Raw genomic sequence first — 17,084 nt, 5'->3', positions numbered from 1 at the left:
TTTTAATACACTCACAAAGACACACAACATTTTTTTTTTTAACGTAAAAAAGTACAAAAGTTTATTTTGAACAGAATATACATATTTTAGGCCCTATAAAATGGTAACAAGCCCTTATTTTAATTTTTACTGTTACAGGATTTATATATTGAAACGAACAGAACAAATGAGACCTGATCCACTAAGTATCTAATCCTAAAGCTCAGTATATTCTTTCTCACTTTTTCTTCAATTTTGATGTCTTGCATTCGGTCTTGCTCTTGGTCTTTGATTTGGTCTCTGTTGAAGACAATGATGCTAGCTTTTTCTTGAGCTTGGCATCATCAGCAGCTGCTCTTCCACCTCTGTTCGTGCGCTGCTGGGTGCTGCGCTGGGATCTGGAGGTTCCAGCTCTGCCTCCACTCTCCACTCTCTCCGCTGCCTGTTTCCGATTAATACTGTTCAGTGTGTCCTCTCGGTTCCAGATTAAAATGTTATAGCCTGTAATTAAAGTGTACAACTTTTCAAATTAAATGAATCATGTAGCACTCCTGATTATACTATGATTATAAAAAAAGAAACTATATTGTACCCATTCCAGAAGCTAGCACATCCCCATTTGAACTGAACTTGTTGAGCTGAAATACAATAAAGTGAGATATTAAGATAGTGGCGCCTGCAATGTGTATCAGTAAACAAGTAAATATACCTGTATAAACCTATGATTACTGAACCCAAATGTTTGAACGATAGTGTATATATTATTATTCTTAATTAACATTATAAATGTTAAATATTGTAAAATATTTAAAAGGAAAAAAACATGCTTACAGATATGATACCAGCAGCATTGGGGTCTCTCAGCTGGTGCACAAGATCACCACTGTTGGCATCATAAATGTCAATAGTTCTCTTATCATTGACTAATACTTGATCATCTGGGTAACGGCCAGCCACAATGAGGTCATACATGGGATGCCAGGTTGCCTGAGAGAGAAAAAAAAGACCAAAATTAAACTATATGACATCAATAGTCTTGGATCACTACGGCCCTGTAGATGAGGGAGACACATTCCCATTTACATTTGGTGTTTTTTCCGTCTCTTTTGTCCACTTTCAACCACTGATTTATTTGAGGAGAGGGTCTATGGGTGGGTAAATGTAAGGGCTTTTCTAGATCTTTCGATGTAACGGACAAAAAACCTCACGTAATTTAGATATGAATGTGACCAGAGATGATGGAAAAACATACGGAGAACAACAGCTTTCATTTCTGCTCTGACAGCCGCAAAGACCACGCCGAATGCTGTGAGTGTGTGTTAGAAATCAGGAATGGTGAGAGAACATTGTGCTTGGTACATTTTTCGTCTTCAAACCAAACTTTGGTCTTCAGCTTACAAAGTTTAAATCCTGTCTGGCTAGCGTGCTGCCCATAATGTTAACGTATTTAGGTCAGTAGGCGAAGAGTCTTTTGTGGCTGTTCGAACACATTGGACCACTTGAGCGTTTCCACTATGAAAGCAATCCGGTCGAATGCATTTTCGACTTCCTCTGGAAGTGGACAAGCTCAAATGTTATAGACCCCATAGCATCGTCCACTTGTGACCCAATCGACCAAAATGCTTAAAGGTGCCCTCGAATGAAAAATTTAATTTATCTTGGCATAGTTGAATAACAAGAGTTCAGTACATGGAAATGACATACAGTGAGTCTCAAACTCCATTGTTTCCTCCTCCTTATATAAATCTAATTTGTTTAAAAGACCTCCGAAGAACAGGCGAATCTCAACATAACACTGACTGTTACGTAACAGTCAGGGTGTACGCCCCCAATATTTGCATATGCCAGCCCATGATGTCCCCAACATTATAAAAGGCATTAGACAAGGGCAGCCAGTATTAACGTCTGGATGTGCACAGCCGAATCATCAGACTAGGTAAGCAAGCAAGAACAATAGCGAAAAATGGCAGATGGAGCAATAATAACTGACATGATACATGATAACATGATATTTTTAGCGATATTTGTAAATTGTCTTTCTAAATGTTTCGTTAGCATGTTGCTAATGTACTGTTAAATGTGGTTAAAGCTACCATCATTTCTTACTGTATTCACGGAGACAAGAGCCGTCACTATTTTCATTTTTAAACACTTGCAGTCTGTATAATTATTAATTCATAAACACAACTTCATTCTTTATAAATCTCTCCAACAGTGTAGCATTAGCCATTAGCCACGGATCACAGCCTCAAACTCATTCAAAATCAGAAGTAAACAATATAACAGTATACAATACTCACATAATCCGACGCATACATGCCGCATGCATGACGAACACTTTGTAAAGATCCATTTGAGGGTTATATTAGCTGTGTAAACTTTGTTTAGGCACTGTTTAAGGCAAGCACAAGCTCCGTGGGCGGAGAGCACGAGATTTAAAGGGGCCGCACAGCATAAATCGGCTCATATTTAATGATGCCCCAAAATAGGCAGTTAAAAAAATTTATTTAAAAAAATCTATGGGGTATTTTGAGCTGAAACTTCACAGACACATTCAGGTGACACCTTAGACTTATATTACATCTTGTAAAAAAACATTCGATGGCACCTTTAATACCAGGTGTAAACAGGGCCTAAGATGCCTATAAACATGATTACTACATAAACTATTTGGAAAATGCAAGCAGGTAAAACATGCAGTTTAGACTAAAGGAACTCTGACCTTGATGGGCGTTAAGTGTTGGAACTGCCGATGAGGATGAACAATTATTTGGTCAGGTTTAGACCAGTCATATGAACAATATACCCTGATCTCGTTCCTCTGGTCTGTAGTAAGGAGCTTGGTGCTGTCTGTTGGATTAAAGTACGCTGAAAAAAAAAAAAAAAACATTAATTTCAATTTATTTGCATTTAAACCTTTTGTACAGATGTATTATTACATGTTCCCCTCCTCACTTTTCTGATCATTTGGTCTCTTACCAGAATTGACAGGTTTTTCATGAGGCATTTCAGCAATATAACTGCTTTTGTCTTTAATATTTCTGAGGTCCCACAGCTTGACCGTAGCATCAACAGAGGATGTTGCCATCAGCCAGTCACAGCGAGGGTTGAATTCTGCATGGGTCACCTTGGCTTTGTGCAGCTTTTCTTTGAAAATCTTAATATGTTTTCAAAAATACATATATAAGACAGCTTTATTCTTGATTTTGGCAATGAGAACTGATTTAGATATTTCCCTCACTTACCTCATGTCCATCCAGGCCAAGCAGGAGAAGTCTTCCAGTGTTGTCCCCAGTCGCAAGCATCTGACGGCTAACGGACACGTCCACACAGCAGTACCAGTAACTGGGAGAGTGAGATTTGTGGCATTAAAACCATATACAGAAATATACATATTCATGTAATATCCAATTTATACCTAATAAAGTGAAAGAACAAGAGACTTTGTGAGACAAGTGTGTCAAGCAATCGCAGATAAATCAACAACCCATCTATCCTGCATGTTTAAGAGCAGTTCTTATAGCAATATGGAATACTAAACAACATAAATATGAAATAGATACAAACATCACCTAAAAATATTTCCCAACACTGCTGAACAATTCACACAAGCACTGTCCTCACCAAAGATCATGGTGGTCATGGCCACAGTCTGGGGTTCGAGACAATATCTGACTTTGGAGGCCCTCAAAACTCTGCACGCTGATTGTGCCATCACCAGAAGCGACAAAGATTTTAGACACATCTGTGGGGCAGAACTTCATCTCCCCAATAAAGTCACCCGCTCCCTTCTGCATGGACACAATAGACAAACACAAGCTTGTAAGGTCTAGATACAACTGCCAAACCAAGTATGGCTGTGATGAGGGAGGACTCAATGGTCAGGGAGGACTATGGGTTGAACATGTTTACAAATTTATAAAGAAACTAAACCAGCACAACAACATGAGGAAGGTGAAGACAAATAATGTTCTTCATGTTCGCCAATAACATGCTAACATTCAAATACACGTACTACAAATGATGAATGACAATGTTATTAACAAAATGTCCAAAAGCAGGGGTGTCCAAACTCAGTCCTGGAGGGCCACTGTCCTGCAGAGTTTAGCTCCAACGTGCCTCAAAACACCTGCCTGGAAGTTTCTAGTATGCCTAGTAAGATGCCTTTATTAGCTGGTTCAGATGTTTTTAATTGGGGTTGGAGCTTAACTTTGCAGGACAGTGGGAGCAGGACTGGACCTAAAGCCTATTAGCTTGGCAACAGAACATTAAACATTACACAAAAGCAGCTTAATAAATGATCACGACATGGAGACGATGAACATAATGTCATGTATAGCATAACTAACTGCAAAAAAAAGACCATCCTCTGATCTATCACAAGGTTTATCCAACTTCATACCAATCAGAAGACCAAAATATACCCACTTTATCTATAGAACTGAATTTTATATCTTGATGTTATTGAAACGCGTGAAACTTCAAACACAAACATGTTTAAGAGCCAACTGAATCAAATACCGATAACTGATGTCGCACACTTGCTATCAGGACAAAGTATCGGCTTAAAGGGTTAGTTCACCCAAAAATGAAAATTCTGTCATTTATTACTCACCCTCATGCCATTCCAGACCCATAAGACCTTTGTTAATCTTCAGAACACAAATTAAGATATTTTAGTTGAAATCCGATGGCTCCGTGAGGCCTCCATAGGGAGCAATGACATTTCCTCTCTCAAGATCCATAAAGGTACTAAAAACATATTTAAATCGGTTCATGTGAGTACAGTAGCTCAATATTAATATTATAAAGTGACGAGAATATTTTTGGAGCGCCAAAATAACAAAATAACGACTTATTTAGTGATGGCCGATTTCAAAACACTGCTTCAGGAAGCTTCGGAGCATAATGAATCAGTGTATCGAATCTACTGTTCGGAGCGCCAAAGTCACGTGATTTCAGCCGTTGGCAGTTTGACACGTGATCCGATTCATGATTCAATACACTGATTCATTTGTGCTCCAAAGCTTCCTGAAGCAGTGTTTTGAAATCGGCCATCACTAAATAAGTCGTTATTTTGGCGCTCCAAAAATATTCTCGTCGCTTTATAATATTAATAATGAACCACTGTGCTCACATGAACTGATGTAAATATGTTTTTAGTACCTTTATGGATCTTGAGAGAGGAAATGACATTGCTTCCTATGGAGGCCTCACGGAGCCATCGGATTTCTACTAAAATATCTTAATTTGTGTTTCGAAGATTAACGAAGGTCTTACGGGTGTGAAACGGCATGAGGGTGAGTAATAAATGACAGAATTTTCATTTTTGGGTGAACTAACCCTTTAAGCCTCAAATCAAGAAAAGTGCCAGTTTCACGTATTGTAAATCTCTGTGTGGTCTATGTTTTTTTGATAGTAAATGGGAAAACAGCTACAACTGTTAATAATAATAAAAAGGAGCTTACTCCCATGAATCTGTTTTGGCAAAGACTTGTATAACCGATCCACTGAAATCCCGAAGGGTGGTAGCACCCCAAATAGATGAGATGAACAGCTGATTGGTATTGAATTGGTTAAACTTCATGCCTGTTATTGCATCTCCAGGACCCATCTAGGATAAAGAACAGGAGAAAATCTCAGCAGTCTCTAAAACTGCATCTTTCACAATTATCTGTTCAAATCTGAAACTTTACTCTTACTGAAAGGATTAGTTCACTTCAAAAATGAAAATTAACCCAAGATTTACTCACCCTCAAGCCACCCTAGGTGTATATGACTTTCTTCTTTCTGATGAACATAATCTGAGTTGTATTAATAAATATCCTGAGGCATCCAAGCTTTATAATTGCAGTGAACAGGACCAACAAGTATGAAGCTCAAGAAAGTGCATCCATCCATTATAAACATACTCCACACGACTCCAGGGGGTTAATAAAGACCTTCTGAAGTGAAGCGATCCATTTATGTAACAAAAATATCCATATTTAACAAGTTATAAAGTAAAATATCTAGCTTATTTAGCTGACGCAGCATCGGACGTAGCGTGAGCGTTTTGAACTGCGACAGGCGTTACACATTCTTCCTAAGTTGAATACGGAAGACGGTCTGGCGGAAGCTAGATATTTTACTTTGTTAAATATGGATAATTTTCTTATACAAATGCATCGCTTCACCTCAGAAGGCCTTTATTAACCCTCCCGGAGCAGTGTGGAGTACGTTTATGATGGATGCACTTTCTTCAGCTTCATAATTGTTGGTCCTGTTCACTGCCATTATAAAGCTCGGATGCATCAGGATATTTATTAATATAACTCAGATTATGTTCATCAGAAAGAAGAAAGTCATATACACCTAGGATGGCTTGAGGGTGAGTAAAGCTTGGGATTATTTTCATTTTAAAGTGAACTAATCCTTTAAAAGGTGCAATAGGTGATTCTCTATAGAAAAATTTTTTTGTTATACTGGTTGAAAGTCTCCTCATATCCGGTCTAAATGTATTTTTATAAACGGTATTGTATTTTCATAAACAGTCTAAATGTATTTTTATGAATATATCATCTGTTGAAGGCGTAGGACCATAAAATGTTCTTCCAATTATTATATTTGGTATGAATGAAATAATACAATGTCCTACCTGCCTGTCAACGTACATTTTTACATATCCTCACGCATCATCAGCTGGTTTTATGCTATGCAGAGTTTAACCGTTCTAACTGGAGCTGTCAACAGTATCAACACTGAAATGAATCTGCAGCAGTCAGGTATAAGCTAAGTTGTTCACGTTCATTATTATTGTAATGTTATGTGCTTTGAGACATGAGGTAGTTTAACGCCGTCTCTTGTGATGCTTTGCCGAGAGCAGCTGTGTTTGTGCGCCTTCATGTGTTTTGGAGGAGGCGTGGCTTTGGACGGCAATTTGCAGGGAGGGTGGGATCGTATGCTTTCAATGCCAGCAGGCTAACATTAGCTTTTCCCAGATCACCTACTGCACCTTTAAGATGTTTAATAGTTTATAGAACACTATTTAGCTATTTACACTTTAAAGGGTTAGTTCACCCAAAAATGAAAATAATGTCATTTATTACTCACCCTCATGCCGTTTCACACCCGTAAGACCTTCGTTAATCTTCGGAACACAAATTAAGATATTTTTGTTGAAATCCGATGGCTCCGTGAGGCCTGCATTGGCAGCAAAGACATTTCCTCTCTCAAGATCCATTAATGCACTAAAAACATATTTAAATCGGTTCATTCAGTGGTTCAATATTAATATTATAAAGTGACGAGAATATTTTTGGTGCGCCAAAAAAACAAAATAATGACTTATTTAGTGATTTCAAAACACTGCTTCATGAAGCTTCGGAGCATAATGAATCAGCGTATCGAATCATGATTCGGATCGCGTGTCAAACCGGCAAACCGCTGAAATCACATGACTTTGGTGCTCAGAACCGCAGATTCGACACGCTGATTCATACTGCTCCGAAGTTTCCTGAAGCAGTGTCTTGAAATCAGCCATCACTATGTAAGTCATTATTTTGTTTTTTTTTGGCGCACCAAAAATATTCTCGTCGCTTTATAATATCAATATTGAACCACTGTACTCACATGAACCGATTTAAATATGTTTTAAGTACCTTTATGGATCTTGACAGAGGAAATGTCATTGCTGGCAATGCAGGCATCACAGAGCCATCGGATTTCAACAAAAATATCTTAATTTGTGTTCCAAAGATTAAAGGTCTTACGGGTGTGAAACGGCATGAGAGTGAGTAATTAATGACATTATTTTCATTTTTGGGTGAACTAACCCTTTAATTTGAAGTGATAACCATTTATATGAGTACACTACAATGGTAAGGAACATAGTATAAATTTCACAATTTGATTTCACTGGGACCCCAAAAGTATTTGGACACTTGATGTATGAATGTCATTGGATTAGATAAATCAAACCAAGTTGCATCTGCAAAAAAATGCTGCTATAGACACAAGAAAGAGTCCAAATACTTTTTGTCTTCATTTTGAACAGTATTTTCTTCACTTCACAATCCAGCTTCATCTCACCCCCTGTATGAAAGTTCTCTTATTCAGCACATCGTAATCCCACAGGATGATGTCTCCACCCTTGGATCCCACTGCAACAGTAGTGGGATGGGTGGGATGCCATTCCAGACAAGTGACTCTCCGGTCGAAGGGACTGGCTGTGCGGTGAAGTTTGTAGGTTCCAAGTGAGCGTACGAAAGGCTCTTGCAGACACTATAACACAAGAGAGAGTAGTATATAGTACTGTTATATTGTTGCTGAAGTGCACAGTGTATAGGCCACACCATAATAATACATGTTATATATGCTTATCATCACCTGGCGCAGTTGAGCATGGATGCTCTGTCCCAATGAGCTTTTGTAAATGTAGTGAAGGATACTTGTTTGGCCCACTTTCTTTTGACCTCCAGTCCATTTCACACTTGCTTGTATGTAGGTTTCTGTTATGTTACACAAATCAGTTTAGCTCAGTTTAGAAAATCTAGATTGGTGACTGGTTAGTTGTGAAAAAAAGTTTTTATTATTGCATTCAAACCATTAAATTAAACTTTTTTTTTTTATATATTTAAACCAAACTGTGCATTTTTAAGACATAACTCATAACTTTCCTCACCTGTTTTTGATGATGTCTTGGCTTGCTGTTTGGCTTTGAGCTTTTTGGAGAGTGTTTGAGGAGGTTCTTCATTCGGTCTTTTCTTTGAATTGACGTTCTTCATCTGCTTCGAAGCAGTTGAGTCTGTCTGAGCCCTTCCTCGCGCCATTTAATGTCTACTTTCTACTTGAAAAAGGACAACAAAGAGACATTGCATATCAGTTATGAGTTACACATAAAGATAACGCATAGATATGATCCGACCGACTAGAATCATGCACTTGCTTTCTTACCTACAAATATAAAGCGGTCTACATTACACTGGCAATCCCTCTCAGATCAACACCTCTACACGTGCACAGACACGCATTTTGACTACATTTAGTGACGTATGAGACCGATTGTTTTGTAATCGTTGAGCGCGATACACAATTTACCCACTAGATGGCACTAAAGTATTCACATGCATGAGTGAATCTTTTTTTTAAATTTTTAACAGAACAAGTTGGTACATGCAAAAAATAAACAATATTTCAGAAATTAGAGAAGTGAAAAAGAAGGAAAAAAAGAGGGCAAATAAACATATTAAGGAAGAATATTAAACATGGCACAAATTCTGGATGTTTTCATTGCTTTCTTGTTAATAGAAGTTGAAATTGCATTTAAATACATCTTTAATTCTTGTTTGAAAAAGTTAAAGTGGGGTTTACTTTTCATGTATTTACACTTATGGATATAAAACTTTCCAATAAATAAAAGAAGGTTTATACACAAACTTACATTAAGTAGAATATTGTCTTTAACATAAAACCCAAAAAGAATGTGTCTATATGATAAAGAAAAGTTACAAAAAAATCATTTTGGACAATCAGAGCATCAATATTATTCCAGAAAGACAAAGTAAAGGGACATTCCCAAAATAAATGGTCAACAGTTTCAGTGGAGGCTTGGCATGAGTAAATCAGGTACATGCTTTTTTAAGCATTTTTTATGATTATATTTCTGTTCAGTTATCCATTTTTAAATATATTAAAATATACTGAACTAGAAATATTCATTAAAACATTGCACCTTTCCTATTTAGGATACACAGATAGTGCCTGAAAAACTCTGAGAGGTGCTTAAACTTCATAGGCAATTGATTGCAGTCTCTGTTCAAACCAAATAACATATGAGCTTGATATAATACTATATAATTATAATATAGAAACAATTTAATAAAAAAATATACATTTTTCATTAATTTTTATACATAGTTTGCGATTTTTGGGACTTGCAAAAAAATCTCATCAACAAACAAAAATACATACATAAATAAAATCTTAAATCAATTTACAATAAAATAGAAAAATAAAATCTCAGATACTAACATCTGCAAAACTAGACCACTTCTTCGGTGGGCGTCGCGTCGTGCTTGCAGTGGGAGATTTCAGCGTCTTGGATACGGCGCGTTCACGACGCGTGTGTGTGTTGGCCAATCACAGAAGCTCAGGGACCTACAGCTGACAACGACAACAAAGAAAGGCATGTTTTCCTCCCACTCGCCACTCATTGTCAGGAGGGAAAAATCAAACATTCACTGTTTGTTGTTTATTCAGCTCACACACTGACCGTCGAAAGCACATCTACATCTGAAGGTAAGTGTGACAAAGAACAGACTTGAGCTGCATATATTAATGAAAGCTACTGTCTTTTGAGAAATAAAACGTGAGGTATTTTATGAACAATATGTAATGAGATAAAGTATTCAATTCCTTTGCAGTCTTTATATTTAACATCCGCTGTGTAGGACAAATAATTAATTCTGCCTGGCATTTTCAGTGTGAACTTGTGCCACGTGTTGTTCATTATGAGTGATGCGCTTCACTTTAAACTGGACAATCGGTTGTGTGCACATTCTTATCAGCTTTAATATTCAAATCAGCTTTGGTTGTTGTTCTGGATTAAAACGTCCTCACATTTTTGATGTATACACTGATCAAATCAATATTTGAAATCAGCATGCTAAAAACAATCATTACTTCCATTACTTAATTCCTTAATAATTCCACCTAATTATTAAGTGCATGTTTAGCAGTTTTTTCCCATCAGGTGAACCTGTGCATTGACCTTTTTGTGTCAAATACAAAAAATGTACCTCATTGTTCACCATTTAATGATATTGATTTATAAGATTTAGCACCCAATATGAGGTGTATTTATATATCCTATGTGTATTCTATGCTATATGTATTTTCCCAAAATACGCGCTCTGATACACCAGTCATATATGTTATTTTTAGGATTGTACACATCCCTCTAATGTATGTTGAACAATGATTGATGATTTTACTGGCTAACAAAAAAAAGTGTCAAGTTACTGTACATTCAAAGGGCAAAGATATGTGATTTTTTTTTTTCTCTCCTCAGTTCCCCTCTCCAGTCTGAAAGTTAATGATCTACTAACCTTTTTGTACTTGAAGTAGAGATGGTGATTTTCAGGTAGCCGTTTTTCTGTGAGAATAAATATGAGGATAATAGGGGTTTAATGATTAAATAGGTGTTTATTCAGGCAGGTAAAATTGCGGCCACAAGTTTTATGACTATAACCATATCCATCACACTGCTGCTCATAACAGCTTTGTGAAAGGCTATTGGAGACATTTAGTTTTTCTGTATCCTAAAACACAAGTGATTGGTTAAACAGCAACACATTTTTACTTGTTAATATGTGATGTGATCTTTTGTTGTGTTTTTCCAGATAAACAGCTTTATGTATGAAAGATTTATGGGTTCAGAATGTCATCTTGAAATTGTTAACTCCCATAGTTGCACTTAGGGAGGGGTTTTATAGAAACATCCTGAGTTGGTGACTGGATTGTGAGTTACTATAATCAAGGGGAACGCTAAAGAGAAGACTTCCAAAGCAATCATAGGGAATCAAGAAGAAGCTCTGTAGATGGCAGATGGTCTCTCCACCTTGTGATTGCTGGAGTCGTCCTCTACTATGCTCAATCTCATCAAGCTACCCCAAGTGTTCACCATCAACCAAGTTCCAAAAGTAAGTAAGCATTGTTGAATGTGTTGTACGCTGGTTGAGATGACACTTTAACATGTCAGTCATGAATTATTATAGCAGATACATTAACTTGATATATTTAACTGAAAATTGTATTTTTGTTTCATTATAGGTCTTCCATGAGGATGGCATCATTACAGGGTATCGCCACCCATGCAGCTCTGCCAAAGACTGTGTGCTTAGTCTTTTCCAGCTAACAAATGAAACTCTCAATATTTGGACTCATTTTCTGCCTACATGGTAAATTCAGTTTCAGCATTCATCTTTTTGGATAGGATTACATTTGCTAATGTTAAAATTGAGACGAAATTGAGAATTTTATTAGTGCTTCCTGTAAGATCAACTTAATTGTTGCCACATTAATTTATATCATGCTCACCAAGGATGCATTTATTTAATAAAAATACAATAAAAACAGTAATATTTTGAAATATTATTTAAATTTAAAATAATTTTCTATTTTAAAGGTGCTAAAGAGGATGTTTTGTTTTATACATTTTTGCAATATTACTTGAAACTGTCTTTACTAACTGATAAAAGACTATTTATTAGGTGCACTGAAAGGAATAATATCAATATACATAATCTCTGCACGAGGTAGGGCCTTAAAAACATCAGCCAATCGGCCCTCTGGCTTGTCAATCACTGCCGTGACGTTCCTTGTGAGAGACGTGCACGGATTGGCCCTCTGGCTTGTCAATCACTGCCATGACGTTCCTTGTGAGAGACGTGCACGGCTGCGCTCTCCAGTAACTTTCCACACTCTACAGGCGCCGCATGCAATGTTTTTGTCCTGAGACAGGAGTAACAACTGCAGATTATGAGTTCGACATAATGAATCCACTAACACGACACAGCGAATGCCGGTGGTAAACACTCGTGTTCCAATACTCGTGCATGCGTTTTGGGAGGCGTTCCCTCGAAAGGAGGGGGGTTGTTCTTACGCATGCGCTCATTTCAAAAACTCGCTAACAGTCTTTGGTTTCTCAGTCGACGAAAAGATCCTCTTTATCACCTTTAATAAATTTAAAAATGTAATTTATTCCTGTGATGACAGCTGAATTTTCAGCATCATAAATGGTCTTCAGTGTCACAGAAATCATTCAGAAATCATACTAATATGCTGATTTGCAGCACAAGAAAGATTTATTATTATTATTATCAATGTTGAAAACAGCTTTTGCTGCTTAACGTTTTTATGGAAACAATGATACCATTTAAAGATTCGTGGTAAGATTAAAAAAAAAGAGTGAAGTTAATACTTTTATTCATCAAGGATGCATTAAATTGATCAAAAGTGACAGTTAAGACGTTTATAATGTTACAAAAGATTTATATTTAATAAATGTAATAAATAAATATAATAAATGCTGTTCATCCGAGAATCCTGAGAAAAGTATCACAATTTCCAAAAAATGTTAAGCAGCTCAACATTGATGATAATAATGATAAGAAATGCTTTTTGAGCAGCAAATCAGCATATTAGAATGATTTCTGTATGATCATGTGACACTGAAGTCTGGAGCTCTGAAATTCAGATTTGTCATCACAGGAATTGATTACATTTTTAAATGTATAAAAAAAATTAAATTGTAATAATATTTCACAATATTACTGTATTTTTGATAAGTAAATGCAGTCTTGGAAAATGTTATAATGCACATATATGCATTATAAAATTTTACATTTATGGTCATTTTTATATAGGTGTAAACAGGAAGTTTTGTTATGAGCAAATTGAGACTGAACTCTACTCTGTATACAGTTAAAAACATTAGAGAGGTTGCTGAATATTTAAAAACATTAAAATAAAAACAAACCTCAAATGTACATTTGTTTTATTCAAATTTGTAACTTCAATGCATATTTGGGGCATTTTGCATTTTTATTGCAAGAGCATTCTACACCACAGCTTTGATGCATGCTTGCAATTTTAGATTTTCAAGTAATAGAAGTGTTTTGTTTTGCAAGGTTTTTCTTATGGAAACTGCTGACAGTAGTGCTGGTGCAGGACGACTGGCAGGATCCCTTCACCTGGCCCTTGCTGGTGTTCCTGCTGTCATGCTGTGTGTACCCACTCGCTTCCAGCTGTGCTCATACCTTCAGTACCATGTCAGAACGGGCCAGGCACATCTGCTTCTTCTTTGATTATGGAGCACTCAGCTTCTACAGCCTTGGTATGCAGAAAATACAACAGCAAAATGTAGCTTCTGTAATATTTTTGTCTTGATTATCTTTCCTTAACTTTTTGTGTATTTGATCATCAACAGGTTCGGCCATCACTTACTCTTCTTACTCATTTCCAGATAAATGGGTTAATAGCACATTTCACAAATACTATGTTCCTATAGCTGTTGTCAACTCTGTGATCTCTACTGCACTGGCCTGCTACTCAAGGTAGGATAATCAATAAAACATATAATTCCAGTAAAAGCTGGTAATACTTTCTAATATTGCTTTGTGGATTTACATTTACAAATTTACTTTTTCCTAAAAGTACATATTGTGCTAAAATGTTTTTTTTTTTTTTCTTTGTTTTTAGACTTGGCTTACCATTTTTTCAGTATAATTATCACAGCATTAAAAGGTAATTCCTCTTTTCAATTCTTACCTTGACATATTTGATTGTAAAAATTAATTTTCAGTAAATAAACTTGCTATTCTCTTTTAGGTTTTCTGGGAAATTAGATCAGAAGCTCTGTAAATGTCTAAGGATAATCGCCTTTGTCTATCCATATCTCTTTGACAACATCCCTCTCTTTTATAGAGTAAGTGTTTTGGCTCAATTTAATGTGGAATTGAACAAAATGAATTTATTTAAAGTACTTTTGGCCTTCTTTTGTAGATCTTTGTGTGTGCTGGTGAGGGTTGCACTGTTAATGAGGCCAATGCGGTTCACTATCAGCACACGTCATTGGCTGTCTTCACTGGCTTTCTTTTTGCCACACACCTACCTGAACGGTTGGCTCCTGGTAGTTTTGACTACATAGGTACAATTGCAGATCCTTAGATTTCCTTTAAACAAAGAGTCATGAATTCAGATGGTATAATGCTAGTGGCGATGCTTTTAAAGGTGCCCTCGAATGAAAAATTGAATTTATCTTGGCATTGTTAAATAACAAGAGTTGGAAATGACATACAGTGAGTCTCAAACTCCATTGTTTCCTCCTTTTTTTATAAATCTCATTTGTTTAAAAGACCTCCGAAGAACAGGCGAATCTCAACATAACACAGACTGTTACGTAACAGTCGGGGTGTACGCCCCCAATATTTGCATATGCCAGCCCACGTTTCCAACATTATAAAAGGCATTAGACAAGGGCAGCCAGTATTAACGTCTCGATCTGCACAGCTGAATCATCAGACTAGGTAAGCAAGCAAGAACAATAGTGAAAAATGGCAGATGGAGCAATAATAACTGACATGATCCATGATAACATGATATTTTTAGTGATATTTGTAAACTGTCTTTCTAAATGTTTCGTTAGCATGTTGCTAATGTACTGTTAAATGTGGTTAAAGTTACCATTGTTTATTACTGTATTCACGGAGACAAGAGCCGTCGCTATTTTCATTTTTAAACACTTGCAGTCTGTATAATGCATAAACACAACTTCATTCTTTATAAATCTCTCCAACAGAGTAGCATTAGCCATTAGCCACGGAGCACTAACAAACTCATTCAAAATCAGAAGTAAACAATATAACAGTATACAATACTCACATAATCTGACGCATGCATGCCGCATGCATGACGAACACTTGTAAAGATCCATTTTGAGGGTTATATTAGCTGTGTAAACTTTAAGGCACTGTTCAAGGCAAGCGCGAGCTCTGTGGGCGTGGACCACGGGATTTAAAGGGGCCGCAGCATAAAATCGGCGCGTTTATAATGATGCCCCAAAATAGGCAGTTAAAAAAAAAAAAATCTATGGGGTATTTTGATCTGAAACTTCACAGACACATTCAGGGGACACCTTAGACTTATATTACATCTTTTAAAAACATAATATAGGGCACCTTTAAACTACAGCAAACTCTATTAATTATAAGCTTTGGTAATTTTATGCATTCTTCACAGGTCACAGTCATCAGCTCTTCCACGTGTTTGCCATTATTGGCACGTATTTCCAGATGACTGCTATTGAACTGGACATGGCTGCACGGAAGCAGTGGCTTCATGCTCATTTGCCACCAATCACCCTTTCAGACACTGTGGGAGCTGCATTCTTTAGTGTGATCAGCGGGCTTTGTATAGTATATGTTTTCAGTCTGGCACTTTTCTCCACCAGAGGTGTGAAGAACTAATTCGTTTGAAATGTGACATTTGATAAGGTTACTCAGGGCAGCCAAGTTAGTTTCCCCTAAAACTGAAAGAAAAAAAAAAAATGTATATATTGTATATTGTAGCCATGTGTTCAATGGAAACAATTTTATGAACAGCCTGAGAAGATTTTATTTAATCTGAAAGAGTATAAGTCTGTATAATTTATGATTAGGTTGTATGTTTGATCAGTGTTGTTTTTTCTGTACTTCAGATTGCATGCTTAATATTTGCACAATTTAAATCATGTTTTTGAAGCACATGAATCACTTATCATAATTTATATACAAGTGCTTTTTTACAATCAGCCTTTTTGAACTGTAAAATCTTTATATTTCTTATAAATAAATCCTGTTAATATGTAACATTTTTTATTTTTACAAAATAAAACTGATAACCTATTTTATGTCTTATGTCTTTGTATATATATATAATAGTTTTTACTATATATCCCATTAGCCTATGTTTTTATATCTTCATATGAAGACTTCAGATGAAAAAGCCTCTAAGTGCTGTCTGAAAGTTTCTTCTAAAATAATTTTTATCAAGCTTATATGTTTATGTTCAGTTATTTTAAAGGATCTATTATCATTAATAGAAAAAGCACTTAGAGGCTTTTGCATCTTAAGTCTTCATACATATATATACATATATATATATATATATATATATATATATATATATATATATATATATATATATATACAGTACAGTCCAAAAGTTTGGAACCACTAAGATTTTTAATGTTTTTAAAAGAAGTTTCGTCTGCTCACCAAGGCTACATTTATTTAATTAAAAATACAGTAAAAAACAGTAATATTGTGAAATATTATTACAATTTAAAATAACTGTTTTCTATTTGAATATATTTGACAAAGTAATTCCTGTGATGGCAAAGCTCAATTTTCAGCATCATTACTCCAGTCTTCAGTGTCACATGATTCTTCAGAAATCATTCTAATATGCTGATCTGCTGCTCAAGAAACACTTAATGTGTACAATTGTACAAAATATTTGTGTACAATATTTTTTTTCAGGATTATTTGATGAATAGAAAGTTCAAAAGAACAGTGTTTATCTGA

The 17,084-nt window shown here is 36.0% G+C and overlaps 2 protein-coding genes across 8 annotated transcripts; one reads left to right on the top strand and one right to left on the bottom strand.

Moving 5' to 3' along the window:
* Positions 1–40: 40 nt before the first annotated feature.
* Positions 41–10,123, bottom strand: ddb2 (damage-specific DNA binding protein 2). 5 transcript variants are annotated; one of them, XM_048168288.1, is made up of 11 exons: positions 9,991–10,123; positions 8,642–8,803; positions 8,347–8,468; positions 8,050–8,241; positions 3,604–3,770; positions 3,225–3,324; positions 2,959–3,136; positions 2,702–2,847; positions 811–966; positions 572–617; positions 41–480 (listed from the first exon to the last, which is right to left on the bottom strand). In XM_048168288.1, exons 2-11 carry the CDS (start codon positions 8,787–8,789, stop codon positions 218–220), a joined length of 1,518 nt encoding a protein of 505 aa, XP_048024245.1. In that variant the 5' UTR covers positions 8,790–8,803; positions 9,991–10,123; the 3' UTR covers positions 41–217. The 5 variants fall into 5 exon arrangements, with proteins under 5 accessions (XP_048024245.1, XP_048024244.1, XP_048024247.1 ...); XM_048168287.1 differs by lacking the exon at positions 9,991–10,123 and adding an exon at positions 8,914–9,049; XM_048168290.1 differs by lacking the exons at positions 3,604–3,770; positions 9,991–10,123 and adding exons at positions 5,448–5,593; positions 8,914–9,036 and having other exon boundaries at positions 8,642–8,806.
* paqr5a (progestin and adipoQ receptor family member Va) lies at positions 10,119–16,404 on the top strand. 3 transcript variants are annotated; one of them, XM_048168291.1, is made up of 9 exons: positions 10,119–10,257; positions 11,429–11,660; positions 11,791–11,918; positions 13,650–13,855; positions 13,949–14,075; positions 14,221–14,265; positions 14,350–14,446; positions 14,524–14,668; positions 15,760–16,404. In XM_048168291.1, exons 2-9 carry the CDS (start codon positions 11,607–11,609, stop codon positions 15,984–15,986), a joined length of 1,029 nt encoding a protein of 342 aa, XP_048024248.1. In that variant the 5' UTR covers positions 10,119–10,257; positions 11,429–11,606; the 3' UTR covers positions 15,987–16,404. The 3 variants fall into 3 exon arrangements, with proteins under 3 accessions (XP_048024248.1, XP_048024249.1, XP_048024250.1); XM_048168292.1 differs by having other exon boundaries at positions 10,120–10,257; positions 11,439–11,660; XM_048168293.1 differs by having other exon boundaries at positions 10,123–10,257; positions 11,361–11,660.
* The last annotated feature ends 680 nt before the right edge of the window (positions 16,405–17,084 follow it).

Source organism: Megalobrama amblycephala, linkage group LG19, assembly GCF_018812025.1.
Source record: "Megalobrama amblycephala isolate DHTTF-2021 linkage group LG19, ASM1881202v1, whole genome shotgun sequence".
Lineage (NCBI taxonomy): Eukaryota > Metazoa > Chordata > Actinopteri > Cypriniformes > Xenocyprididae > Megalobrama > Megalobrama amblycephala.
This window is presented reverse-complemented; position numbering and strand designations above follow the sequence as displayed.